The sequence below is a fragment of the Nicrophorus vespilloides genome, unplaced genomic scaffold, assembly GCF_001412225.1.
Source record: "Nicrophorus vespilloides isolate i.1.1-1 unplaced genomic scaffold, Nicve_v1.0, whole genome shotgun sequence".
NCBI lineage: Eukaryota > Metazoa > Arthropoda > Insecta > Coleoptera > Silphidae > Nicrophorus > Nicrophorus vespilloides.
In genome coordinates, this window is record NW_017097592.1 from 1 (window position 1) to 13,579 (window position 13,579).

The following is a 13,579-nucleotide window of genomic DNA, read 5'->3' on the forward strand; positions in this document are numbered from 1 at the left end:
GCTTTCAACAATCTTTCCAAGAGTCTCGAAACCTTCTTGAGTGTACAAGTAGATGATCTTGCCTTCTGGAGTGTAAACCCATCCCATATCGATGGCTTCACGAATACGTCTTTCGTAATCTTCTACTTTGGTGTAGCAGTAGGAGAAGTGTTTCAAGGAAGAGTCGGTTTCTTCTACATCGAGATTGAGCTTAGCGTTCTTTGGCCTGGCTGGGAATGGTTTTCCATTGAAGTAAGAAAGAGCTGGGTAGTACTCAAATTGGGTTGGTTCCTCGTAGTTGATGGTTGGGATTTTACCCTTACCATTGGAGAGACGCTCCAAGTAGTAACGAGCCAAGATTTGGTTATGGTAATAGTGGAACCATTCACCGCGTTTGGTGGCATCGAATCTAATGCATTCGTGATCCAACCAGAAAGGCATGAAGATGTTCTTGTAGTAGTAGAAAGCGTTCATGCCAATGTCTTCGGTGAAGTAGCTCATCCATTCTTCGGTGTGCTTGGTGTAGTCGGCGTTAATAGCGTAGCCAGACTTTTCCTTGAGTTCTACTTCGTGTTTGTAGGTACCCCAGTAGTGTTGCTTGTATTGCTTAGCCTTGGTTATGACTTCGCTGGTGAAGAAGTAGTGTGGGAAGATTTCGTAGATTGGTGGCAAAATGATTCCCTCAGTGTGCTTGCAGTGGAAGACAGCAACGGAAAGAGCATATACGAACATGCCGGGGTTGACGTGCTGACGAGCCCAAACGGCGCTCTTGTAGAAAGTAGCGAAATCCTTGGCGTAGTAGAACACCTTGAAGAGAGCGATAGCTTGCTTCAAGTGATCTGGGTGGAAAACAGAGAAGATTTCATCTTGCTTCAAGAAATCCTCCTCTTGGTAGAATTGCCAGAACTCCTTGACATATTCAGGCTTAGTCCATTGATCCCAGTGTCCTTCGAACTTGAAGGTCTTGGCAACCTCGATCAAATCCTTGAAGTAGGTTGGCTGATGCACATGTTGGAAAAGACGGAGAATGTCCTTTTGCTTCTCGAGGAAGACTTTGTCAGCTTTACAAAGAAAACATTTCAATATAAATTATGGATGAAAATTTAAGAATTAAATAATAAACTTACCAACTTTGTATTGTACACCAGACATGTTGATCGTTCAGGATTCGCACTGAATATGCTTAACATTCTAAGAATCCTGGTTTATATACTAAAATGAGAGAACATAATCATTGACCTATTATTATACTATCATTCACCTATTTGTTATTCTTTATTTTTTCCATTATCCTCTATATTATCTCGAAAATTGTTATCAAATAATTAAATTGGTGAATCACGTAGGCTTCTAATTATCAAGTTTTTTATTTGTGAAACTGTCATGATAATGGCAAATTAAATTAAATGTAAATAAGTTTCTGCAATTAAAGTAACAATATTTATTATAGAAATGAACAGAATATTTTGAAGGCTTTAATTTTTTACATATGAACTATTTTAGCATTCTTGACGTTTCGTTCTTGTGTTAAAGAACGTGACAATTTTTTGTTTATGCAATTTTTATTGTTGAACAACAAAGAATAGGAATATTATAAATTTAATAGTAAATATAAAATATATGTATATACTTACAAAAAAATTCTAAGTTATTTTTAGAAAATGTTATCATTTTATATAGACAACATTTATTATAATGTATTGTATAAAATACTTGGAAATTAATGCAATATCTTCATAAAATTGTTTTATTAAATCATCTGAGAAAAGACTTAGTTTTATAGGATGTGAGGAAAAGAACTACAAATGTTTTTTTTTTGTTTATTTACGTTTATTTCTAGAAAAGCTGTAATTACAAAGATTTATTTTTCTACTTTATCTATACTTTTACAGTAATGATTAGTAAAAGTACAGGTTACTGAGGCAGTAGCTCTATTATAAAATATTCCGTTGCTTATGTTATATTTCCAAAAGAAATATATTTTGGAACATCTCTGAAAAATAAATAATTTCTAAGAATATTTGTGATACACGTTAATTTACGTCAATGTAACATGAATTTCAAACTGAAATATTTAATAGCAAAAAATAAGAATATTACAAAATGCTATAATAATACTAAATACAGTGGAACCTTGTTTAACGAGCCAAATAATTAGGAAAAAAAATGACTCGCAAAGTGGAACGCATTATCGTATATTACATTACTTTATATGGGGAAAATTCTATCACTATACGAGTAAAAACGGAAATTTGGGAAATGGTCATTATGCGAGGTTCCACTGTATTTTCAATTATATTCAAAAGTTAAATGTTAATTATCTCATTTGGGAAGAATGATTTAAATCAATATGCATTTGTGAATAAAGAATGGTTAATTATAATTTAATATATTTAAGGAAGGTTTGCTTCTTTGTAGGTGAATCAAATTTACAAAAAACAATATATTAAGGTAATAAATGCTTTATTGTCATATTCATTGCAGTTTAGAAATCAATTAGAATTTTTTGTAGGTAAATTCTTTCTCGTTGACGAGCTCTTCGTGGTAGACCTTAACATCCTTGCAGAAGAAGTTAGGAACCCAGAATTCGTGTTCGAATTCGATTGGTCTGTCCAATGGGTAGCTCATGGAGTAGTGAGTGTCGACTAAGAAATGGCAGAAAGCATCAGATTTTGGTTGTTCGTAATGCGAGACGACAACGAAGAATTGGTAAGTTTTTCCGGAAACATCACCCCTTGGAAGCATAAGCCTTTGTGGGAAGGTGTAGTATTCCTGTGGCAATTGGTATTTGAAGGTTTCTCCTCCGGTCAAAGCTTTTTCAACTTGGTTGTACAAAGTCTTGAAAGTGAAATGCTCTTGGTTGAAGAATTTGTTCTCGTGCGAGTTGCGCTCGATGACGTTCTTTCCGGATTTCAGAGTATACTTGAACCTGTCCAATTCAAAGAAGTTCATGTAGTTGTGCTTCATCTCGACTTCGTGACCGAATTCGTCGTATTTGGGTCCAATGAAGACCTTGACCAAAGCATCTACAGACTTGTCGCTGGAAACTTGGATCTTGTAGTTGTATGGTTTGTGGTTCAGACGGAATTGACGGGCGTAAACTTCGAAAGATTTCTGTTGGAATTCTTTCTCGTCGACGGTAACAGCGTTGCTGATGTCGGTGAAGTATTGATCGAAGAAGGTCACCAGTTTGTCAACTTGGAAGTCTTCGACCTTGACGCCGTGCATGAAGAGATGTTGCTTCTCGTATGGTCCCATATGGTGTTGATGTTTCTTGAAGAAGTACATCATCCTCTTGCAGAATTGGTAGAACATTGGGTCGCGCATGGAAGTTTCGAAGTGTTCCAAGACGGATGGAGCGAGAGCGTGATGGGAGTAGCCCAGAAGATGGCGAGTTACCATTTGCAAGTAACCGTAGAAACGGACATGAGGAGATTCTGGATCGCTTTCAACAATCTTTCCAAGAGTCTCGAAACCTTCTTGAGTGTACAAGTAGATGATCTTGCCTTCTGGAGTGTAAACCCATCCCATATCGATGGCTTCACGAATACGCCTTTCGTAGTCTTCTACTTGGGTGTAGCAGTAGGAGAAGTGTTTCAAGGAACAGTCGGTTTCTTCTACATCGAGATTGAGCTTAGCGTTCTTTGGCCTGGCTGGGAATGGTTTTCCATTGAAGTAAGAAAGAGCTGGGTAGTACTCAAATTGGGTTGGTTCCTCGTAGTTGATGGTTGGGATTTTACCTTTACCATTGGAGAGACGCTCCAAATAGTAACGAGCCAAGATTTGGTTATGGTAATAGTGGAACCATTCACCACGTTTGGTGGCATCGAACCTAATGCAATCGTGGTCCAACCAGAAAGGCATGAAGATGTTCTTGTAGTAGTAGAAAGCGTTCATGCCAATGTCTTCGGTGAAGTAGCTCATCCATTCTTCGGTGTGCTTGGTGTAGTCGGCGTTAATAGCGTAGCCAGACTTTTCCTTGTGCTCTACTTCGTGTTCGTAGGTACCCCAGTAGTGTTGCTTGTATTGCTTAGCCTTGGTGATGACTTCGCTGGTGAAGAAATAATGAGGGAAGATTTCGTAGATTGGTGGCAAAATGATTCCCTCGGTGTGCTTGCAGTGGAAGACAGCAACGGAAAGAGCATACACGAACATGCCTGGGTTGACGTGCTGACGAGCCCAAACGGCGCTCTTGTAGAAAGTAGCGAAATCCTTGGCGTAGTAGAACACCTTGAAGAGAGCGATAGCTTGCTTCAAGTGCTCTGGATGGAAAACAGAGAAGATTTCATCTTGCTTCAAGAAATCCTGTTCTTGGTAGAATTGCCAGAACTCCTTGACATATTCAGGCTTAGTCCATTGATCCCAGTGTCCTTCGAACTTGAAGGTCTTGGCAACCTCGATCAAATCCTTGAAGTAGGTTGGCTGATGCACATGTTGGAAAAGACGGAGAATGTCCTTTTGCTTCTCGAGGAAGACTTTGTCAGCTTTACAAAGAAAACATTTCAATATAAATTATGGAAGAAAATTTAAAATTTAAATAATAAACTTACCAACTTTGTATTGTACACCAGACATGTTGATCGTTCAGGATTCGCACTGAATATGCTTAACATCCTGAAAATCATCTCTTTTATACTCAAAGAAGGAGTAATCATTGACCTGGTATTATGCAATCTGCACAATTGTTATCAACGCATACAAAAAAAAATGCATATTGTGATACACGTAGCGTTCAAATTATCTATATGTTTATGAGACAAGATCTTAATTACTAAAAGTAAATTAATAAACAAAAACAACGCAATTGCGAAACAAAATCTAAACGAGTGTATGAAATTTAGCGAGCAATATGTTTTATGCATTAATATTTTCCTCAACTTTAATTTAATTCATTCTTTAATTATATGTATACATTACAATTGCCTATGTAAAATAAGTGCACATTTCAATACATGAATATTTAGATTTGAGAGACTGATTTCATATATAAATGGCAAACAAGTGTATATTTTGCTAAAATCAGTTGGTTTCCTTCATCGTAATATAATTCTCAACATGTCAAGTAAATACAAAATAGGTGAGTTCAAATAAATTTTGGAATCCACGAAGTAAAATAATTCTTTGCAGCCGATCAAGTGTTTCTAAAGAAACAGAAAGATGTGCTGAGACTATTCAAGAATGTGATGCAACCGTCAGCTTACGAAGATATCATCGAAATCGCAGAAAACTTTAAGTTCGAAGATCGGTGGGATCAGTGGACGGAGCCGGAGGAAATCAAGCATTTCTGGAAATGCTTCAATAACAATTTTCTGAAAATCAATGATACTTTCAACGTTTATTATCCGGAGCACTCGAGACAATGCCGATCTTTGATTTCCATCTTCATTTACGCCAAGGATTACGCAACTTTCTTCAGATGTGCCGCTTGGTCCAGACAGAATATAAACGCTTGCATGTTTGTTTACGTGCTGTCTGTTGCACTCGTTCATACAACATTCACAAAAGGTATTATTCTGCCACCGATTTACGAAATTCTCCCGCAACATTTTTATAATGAATCGAAGACGGTTGCGAACTCAAATGTTAAAAACAATATTGATTATTTAACTGAAGACGTCGGTTATAATAGCTATTACCATTACAAACATGTGTACGTAGCAAGGATCTTGGAGAACAACGTTATGTATGTAGACGCAGATCGTCGTGGAGATTACTTCTATTATTACCATACCCAAATCATGGCTCGTCATCATTTGGAGCTGTTATCTAACGGAAGAGCAGAAGCGAAGAAAATTAATTATAATGATTTTTCTGGGAGGAATGTTTCGAAGGATTTTTTACCAAAAATTATTGAGTTGGAACGGAGGATTTGCGAAGCTATTGATATTGGTTGGGCTTATGATAAAAATGGAAACAAGAAGTCTTTGCGTGACGTGGATAGCTTAAGAACGCTTGGAAAGATTATAGAAGATGATCCTGATTCACCGAATCAGGAATACTATGGGAATTTCCAATACTACGCGCGTTATTTATTGGGAAATCATTCTTTGAAACACTACGAAACTTCTATGAGTGATCCGTTATTTTATAACTTCATAAAGAACATTTTAGATTTGTTCGTAAGGTACCAATATCGAATGGGGCCTTACTCCAAATTGGATTTGCTCTTCGATGGAGTGAAAATCAATGATTTTATTATTGATAAACTCGTAACTTTCTTCGATTTATTCACATACGATTCTTCTAACGGTTTGGTGCAACAGAAGAGACTCAACCATAAACCTTTCACATACAAAATCCACGTTAAAAGCAATACAAGCGTTGATGCAGTTGTTAAATTCTATATTGGACCTAAGCTAGCCGATTTTGCTTCGATGGATGACAATCGCTTGAATTTCTTTGAGCTCGACAGATTCACAATTAGATTGAATGAGGGCGACAATGTGATCGAGCGTAACTCGGATGACATCGTTTTTTTCAGCCCTGACCGGTTTGGATACTCCGAATTTTGCAACAAGATTGATGATGCCTTAAGTGGGAAGGAACCTTTCAAACGCTTTCCTTACTACAATTATTACACGTTTCCAAGGCGACTGATGCTTCCGAAAGGAGACGTTTCCGGGCAACAGTTTCAAGTGTTTGTTGCTATCCTTCAGCAACGATCGTTGCCTACCGACGATTTCGAATTTCAGGTCGTGGATAAAACTTATAGCATTGGCTTCCCTCTGGATAGGCCGATTTTGTATAAAGAAGATTTTTGGGTGCCGAATTTCTTCAGTAAAGAGGTCAATATTTTTCATGAAAGTTAATGATTAAATATAAAAACATGAAACTATTTATTACGTAATATATTTATTATTAACAATACATTGTTTTATTAAATGGAGTACATTATTTGCTGTGGTAAATGAGAACGTCTTTGGTGTGGAAGTTAGGAACCCAGAAGTGGCTTTCAACGTTGATGGGTCTATCGAACGGATAGTTCATACTGTATTGAGTGTCTACCAGGAAATCGGCGAAACTATCGTCTTCAGGTGCGTGATATTTGGTTAAAACCACTAAGAGTTTGAACGGTTTTCCTGAAGATTCTCCTTTGGGCAACATAAGTCTCTGAGGGAACGTGTAGAACTTGTAGTAAGGGTACGATTTGTACGATTCCTTTCCTCCTAAAGCGTCTTCAATTTGTTTGGTGAAGGTCTTAACAGTGGTGCGATCTTGACTGAAGTACATGATTTCATCAGATCTTCGTTCGATGGTATTCGAACCTTCGCTTAAACTGCACTTGAATCGATCGAGTTCGAAGAAGTTCATGTAATTCTCCTTGATGTTAATTTCCTTTCCGAGCTCATCGAATTTCGGTCCAAGGAACACTTTCACTAAAGCCTCTTCGGCGATTTCGCTCTTCACCACAATTCTGTAATTGAACGGTCTATGATTGAAACGCATTTGCTTAGCTTGGACCTGAAAAGTGTCTTCAACGAATTCCGTCTGGTTGACTGTAACTGCGTTCGCTAAATCTGCATAATGATAGTCGAAAAACGTTTCCAAACGATCCGTTTCTACGTCTTCGATTTTAACACCATCAAAAAGAAGTTCTTCTGGTTTATATGAAGGTAATTTGTTCATGCGTTCGTGGAAGTTGCGCATTAGTTTCTTGTAGATTTGGTAGAACATTGGATCGCGAAGCGACGTTTCGAAATGTCCCAACGCGGATGGTGGTAAGAATTCTTTGGATTGTCCGAGGAGGTGACGAGCGAATATCTGCACGTTTCCGTAGTATTGATTGTGCGGAGATTCCGGATCGCATTCCACTAATCGCCCCAGCGTTTCGAAGCCTTTATCGTCGAACAAATTGACTAACCTGGCTTTCGGAGTGAGCACGAAGCCTTGATCTACGGCATCGCGAAGTCGCCTTTCGTAATCTTCGACTTTGCTGTAGCAATAAGCGAAATCTTTGGTTTGCTCATCCGCCAAGTGCAGTTTGATTTCGGTCTGCCGATTGGGGAATGGCTGTCCGTTCGGATAGGTCAACGATGGATTGAAGGCGGATTTGATTGGTTCTCTGTAGTCCAAATGAGGAATCCTTCCTTTGCCATTGGCCAAACGCTCCAAATAGTAGCGCGCCAATATTTGATTGTGGTAGTATTGGAACCACTCACCTCTGTTCGTTCCATCGTAGCTCATGCATTCCTCCTCCAACCAATAGGGCATGTAAACGTTCTTGTAATAATAATACGAGTTGAATCCGACGTCTTCCGTTAAATAACTCATGCACGAATCGGAATACATAGCGTCGATCACGTGGCTCTTAACCTGTTTCTCATCCCCATGGAAACGCTGCTTAAGTTGCTGAGCATTTCTGATCACTCTGTCGGGGAAGAAGTAATGAGGAACGGTTTCATAAACCGGAGGAAGAACTACGCCGACGGTGTGCTTTCCGTGAACGATGGCAACGCTGAGACAGTACACGAACATTCCGGGATTGACTTTCTGTCGAGCCCAGGCCGCTGCTTTGTAGAACACGTGGTAAGTCCTCGCGTAGAAGAACACCTTGAACAGAGCTTCGGCATACTTCACCTGCGTCGGATTGTACACGGAGAAAACTTCATCCTGCTGGATCAAACCTTCTTGGTAATAATTCCAAAACTTTTCCGGATACTCCGGCTTCGTCCACTGGTTCAGATCGGTGAAATCGAAATCCTTGGCGATCACCTCCAACTCCTTAAAATACGATGGTTGATGGACGTGTTTTAGCAACCTCAATACATCCCTTTGCTTCTTCAGCAACACATCATCAGCTGCAATAAAACAATCCAACATTATTAAGAAAATAATCGATTAATTAATTAATTGCATTTACCGATTATGTAGTCACACATTTTTGGTTCCGGACACAAAATAACTTTCCTCGTTTCACTTTTAAATGCTTTAAACTGTTGTTATCAGCATTTATCACGTTGACCTAAGAGCATCGTCGCTACAGCAATGATCGGGCGCAATCTGATGATTTTGTCCAGACATCGGCTGATTCTATTTACTAATAAAAAAAAATTAATAATAAGCGGACGATGATAAATCATAATAATTGGGTCGTCCTACATTATTGCGAAGACGTATTTGTTTTTTTTTTTTATTATTTAATTAAACACGCACTGGTGACAAATTGCTGCCATCTGTTACCAGCATCAAAAATTAAATCAATTATTGAAAACGTAATCAAGTTGATTACGTTTTCTTTTTCGTCTGTCTCTTTTGATATTTAATTGCTTTCTACGCTAATCTTCACGCAGATGAAATGCTCGCAATAATGAATAAAATATAAAGTTGTTTCGGAAAGGATTCAAATTGCGGGCGAATTGAATTAGGCGTTGTTGATGGAAGCCCTAAACGGCTCTGCATAATTTCTCAATAAGTTGCTTTGTTGTCGGGGGCGCGTTTGATCTCTCCATAATAAATTATACAGGCAATCGTTTATCATCGCTTCCCCCTTTCGCACCGTGAGCAGCTTAATCATTATTACAACTATGCGTTATTATTATTTTTTCTCATCGCGAATTTCATCTGCCATTTACTTTCTCATTATTTCTAATCAATGATTCGATGCAAGAAAGCAATCAATGTGTCAATTTTGGTATGAAAAATGGCCGAGGCTTACAGATTAATTGGATCAAAAAACGTATGTACAAGGAGTTAAATATTATTGATTGGTTTTCTTCTGTTTCTGGAAAAAAAAACAAATAAGTAAACTAACATTTGGTATAATTCCGAATAATTTAGTTTTTGCTTATTATAAAGCAGAAAAAAAACATGTTTGCGTTCAAATTTTCAAATGCTATATTGATTTCATCGTGCAAACACAGAATTCACGAAAGAAGTCATCCGGAGTTGACTTTTGAAGTCGAAATACCGTAAATGCGGGTTTCTTTGACGATTGCTCTAAGTTTGCGTTCAATTAACCTTGTGTTGCCGAATGTATTCCATTTCAGTTGCGTCTATTTATTTATGCAAATACACCGAAACTATCTAACCTAAAATATACATGCGCGCTCCTAATTCGAGCGAGCATTTAGAGCGCAAACATTGTTCCAGCATTGCTTAAACAAAGAAACTAATAATTAATGAGATTTTTTGTTTAGGGTTACAAAAACAAAAATCTGTTTTAATCATTATTCTATTTATTAATAATCAAAACATCCGATAGATTTTTGTATCAATGTTGCTATGAAAACCGGAGATAAAACAAGCATGCATCGCGTCATCTGCCGTCGCGATGATGCCGTCAAGCTGAAGTAGATCCGCTGCAAAAATAATAATCCTTTTTTTTTTTTCTCTTTTGATCCTTTTCGGAAATCCTTTTGCATCCCAAAAATTCCACAGCCAAATTTCTTAGTGCATTGCAGCGATGGTGCTCCTTTTCAATGGTAACTATAGATTTATTTGATTGCAGAAATAATTTGTAACTGATGATTATTTAGATTGTGTCGGAGCACGCGGTGATAGTGACAGCAATATCTTAGCCGGTTACAAGAAGACAAAGAAGAAAACTAAATCGTAACGGATGTTTGTTATTTTCTTATTTGAATTGAAGATTGATGCGTTTTGTTGTTTTCAGGAAACCATGTCGTAAGCGTAAATTGAAAAAATGCAAGCACAGAAACATCGAGGAGTTCGTGAACCAAAGGTTCTCGGAACTGGCGACTCCAAAATTGCTCTTGGTGGAGAACACGTTGGCCGCGTACTCTAAGACGCTGGATCCTGAGCGCGTCGTCAGATTGGTCAAGTTGATCCACGAGTTGCACGAACCTAAACCTCCGATGAAGCGACTGCTCATACCTGCGAGGAAGAAAAAGAAGAAGCGCAAGAAATGCAAGAAGTTGAGCAAGGAGGAGGAGAAACGGAGATGGCTGGAGAAGCAGAGCACCGAAACGGCGAAGCTAATTATATGTTTCTTGAAGAACTACATAAATTACACACCGAATTATAAGCAACTGCACGTCTCACTCGAATTGGTTAAACAACTCAAGTTCAAGAAGCGTAAGGATCTTAGTCGGATGACCAAAGCGGAATTGAATAAGATTTGCCAGAAATTGGCCGTGATCTGTGACACAAAATTCGAACCATACAAGGTAGACTATTCGTTTTCTTGATTCTCTATGATTCTCAATTATAACAAAATATTAATTAATACAGAGAGTGGTGAAAGCGGAATCGATCAAGTCGGAAACGACAATTGCTGAAGAGGATAAGAAGCACTGTATCTTCTCCATGAAAGATTTCGAATTTGATTTTGAATGTAAGTTTAATTATATTTATAATTGCGTTAAGGTTTGCTTCATTTGATGGTTGCAGCTACTGAAGAGGAGTTTGAGGAAGAAGAGGAAGAAGAAGAGGGTGAGAGCGAAGGTGAAGGCGAAGGTGAGGGTGAAGAAGAAGAAGAGGAGGAAGGAGAAGGCGAAGAGTTTGAAGAATACGTCGATGGTTTGTGCAATTGATTTACGTGTAATTGTTCAAAATACGTTTTTTTTTTTTTAATTTAGAATTGACGAAACTTATTGAGGAGGAAGTTGCCGCTCTGGAAGGTTTTGAAGCGGAAGGTGAAGTCGATACCGCTGGTAAGGGTGTGGCTGGAGATGGTGCAGCTGAGACTGAAGGTGCTGGTGAAGGTGGCGAAGGCGGCGAAGGAGCGGATGAGGCTGGCGAAGCGAAGCAAGAGCAAATTGGAGATGTCGGTGGAGAAGAGGATGGTGAAGGCGGTGAGAGCGACGAAGAAGAGGTGGGCGACTTCGGCGACGGCATGGGTATCGCCGATGATAAAACCGAAGTCGATGAGACCGCCGAGGAGGACGAAGGTGAAGTCGGTCTTCTCGAAGCAGAATGGGATCAGACGGTTGAGGCTGCAATTGAAGATTTGGAAGGTGAAGGTTCAGTGACGGTTTCGTTGGAGGAGGAGGAAGAGTTCGGTGTGGCCGCCGGTTTCGAGGAGGAACTGGAAATGGGCGAGGAGGAAGAGGAGATACCGCTGGAAGAGGAGATTCCTAAGGAGGTTGAAGTTAAACCTCATCCAGAAGGAACAGTGAGCTTCGTGTCCTGGAGCATGTACTCGTCTTGGTTGAACGAGTTTGGCAAGAACATCAACATGTACTCGAGTTGCTTGCAGCAGTTCCGTTACACGCTGCAACGTGGTACGGTTGCCAAACACAATGAGAGCATTAAAATGGTGTTAACCAATTGGAGCAAGTATCTGGGAGATGTGAAGAAGGTCGATGAGAAAATGGTGATGTACTTCAAGAACAAGCCGATAACGCGATGCGATAAATGCTTGGAGTACGATATGACGAATATACCGAAAGATCACGATATTCCGTTGGAGCTGCTGGACGCGGTGAAGACGACTGCCACCTGGAAGAAACTGCTCAGCGATGCGGAGAAGCATTGCAAGGCGATCGGTAAGCGATTCCAAGATTTTCAACTAGTTAATAAGATCCGTTCCGTTGCAGGCACTGCGGAGGAACCTCAAGTGGATGCTGTATCTGCGAGCACGGAGACAATAGAGATCCTCAAGATTGGAAGCTCCACCACGTCGGGCTTCTTCATCGAGGACAAAGATTAGGTCTTCCTTCTTCTCCATTTCACCTCTTTCCCTTTCAATTACCATCCATTATATTTATTTTATTTTCTTCGAATCTTCTTCGAATTCTCTCCTCTCGGAGAGTTTTCAATTAAGAGAGGAAAACCCAGTTATTGGCGCTCCGCGAAATGATTCAAAACGCGCGTGGGATGGGTGTCGATAAATCTTAAAAGTTAATTCGACGGGAAAAATCAGAATTAGACGATCGGCGGCTGCGGCGGCGGCGTCGGAGTCGGCGTCGTTCCTGGCTGCGACAGCTAGATAAGAATACGAACACCGAGGAGTCATTACCGGAAACCGTGTAATATAATCCTGATTCCCGCTTTTGCGTGCCACCGCATACAATATAGACACCACCTCGTTCTCCTCCTCCTCCCAAACAGTCCTCCTTCTTCTTTGAATCGCTGCTGTGTAGAGTGGAGAGGAAAGAGGAAAGGAAGGAAGACGATAGGGAAAAAACATGCAAATTCGATTCGGAGGGGATGCGATAAAAATAAAATGAAGTGAAAGAGAAGAGAACCGAGGGTGGAATAAATGGAAAATTCCAATTGCGAACAACTGGATTTCGGTTGATGAGGGTTGGAGGAGTAAGAGCAAGATCGACATTCGAACATCAGCAAAGTTCCGTTATTATTATTATTATTAGTGTATAATCTGTATGTCGAGTAGACGTTTTGTGACATGACTGTATTTCTATGTAAACCCGAAATAAATATACCTGAAACTGAAAAAACAATTCGCATCTATTCATGAATTATGTTTACGTGAAAGAAGAAAAAACCAGAGAAATGTCAATATTTCAAATAAATTCAAAAAAAAGCATATTATGTTTCAATTTTTATTGCTTCCGTATCTCTTTTAAACTTCCTTTTATTTTTCCCATTTCCGATCCTTGCCATTAAGAAAAGAAGAAAACGATAGTAAAATTTCAGTTTCAGCACGTGTCGTCTTCATAAACCCTTGGGTCATTCG

The 13,579-nt window shown here is 39.2% G+C and overlaps 4 protein-coding genes across 4 annotated transcripts; 1 reads left to right on the forward strand and 3 right to left on the reverse strand.

Annotated features, from left to right (window-relative positions):
- Nucleotides 1-9: 9 nt before the first annotated feature.
- On the reverse strand, nt 10-1,138 carry LOC108560502 (arylphorin subunit alpha-like; the record flags this gene model as incomplete). The annotated part of the gene is made up of 2 exons (XM_017918073.1): nt 1,107-1,138; nt 10-1,040 (listed from the first exon to the last, which is right to left on the reverse strand). Coding segments are annotated over exons 1-2 (1,056 nt in total), but the record flags the coding sequence as incomplete, so codon positions are not given.
- Nucleotides 1,139-2,445: 1,307 nt separating this feature from the next.
- LOC108560500 (allergen Cr-PI-like) lies at nt 2,446-4,561 on the reverse strand. The gene is made up of 2 exons (XM_017918071.1): nt 4,530-4,561; nt 2,446-4,463 (listed from the first exon to the last, which is right to left on the reverse strand). Exons 1-2 carry the CDS (start codon nt 4,552-4,554, stop codon nt 2,476-2,478), a joined length of 2,013 nt encoding a protein of 670 aa, XP_017773560.1. The 5' UTR covers nt 4,555-4,561; the 3' UTR covers nt 2,446-2,475.
- A 446-nt stretch (nt 4,562-5,007) lies between these two features.
- On the forward strand, nt 5,008-6,830 carry LOC108560503 (larval serum protein 1 gamma chain-like). Its single transcript, XM_017918074.1, has 2 exons — nt 5,008-5,056; nt 5,107-6,830. Exons 1-2 carry the CDS (start codon nt 5,035-5,037, stop codon nt 6,786-6,788), a joined length of 1,704 nt encoding a protein of 567 aa, XP_017773563.1. The 5' UTR covers nt 5,008-5,034; the 3' UTR covers nt 6,789-6,830.
- Nucleotides 6,816-11,765, reverse strand: LOC108560499 (allergen Cr-PI-like; the record flags this gene model as incomplete). Its single annotated transcript, XM_017918070.1, has 4 exons — nt 6,816-8,777; nt 8,840-8,912; nt 10,706-10,812; nt 11,534-11,765. Coding segments are annotated over 4 exons (2,319 nt in total), but the record flags the coding sequence as incomplete, so codon positions are not given.
- Nucleotides 11,766-13,579: the final 1,814 nt, after the last annotated feature.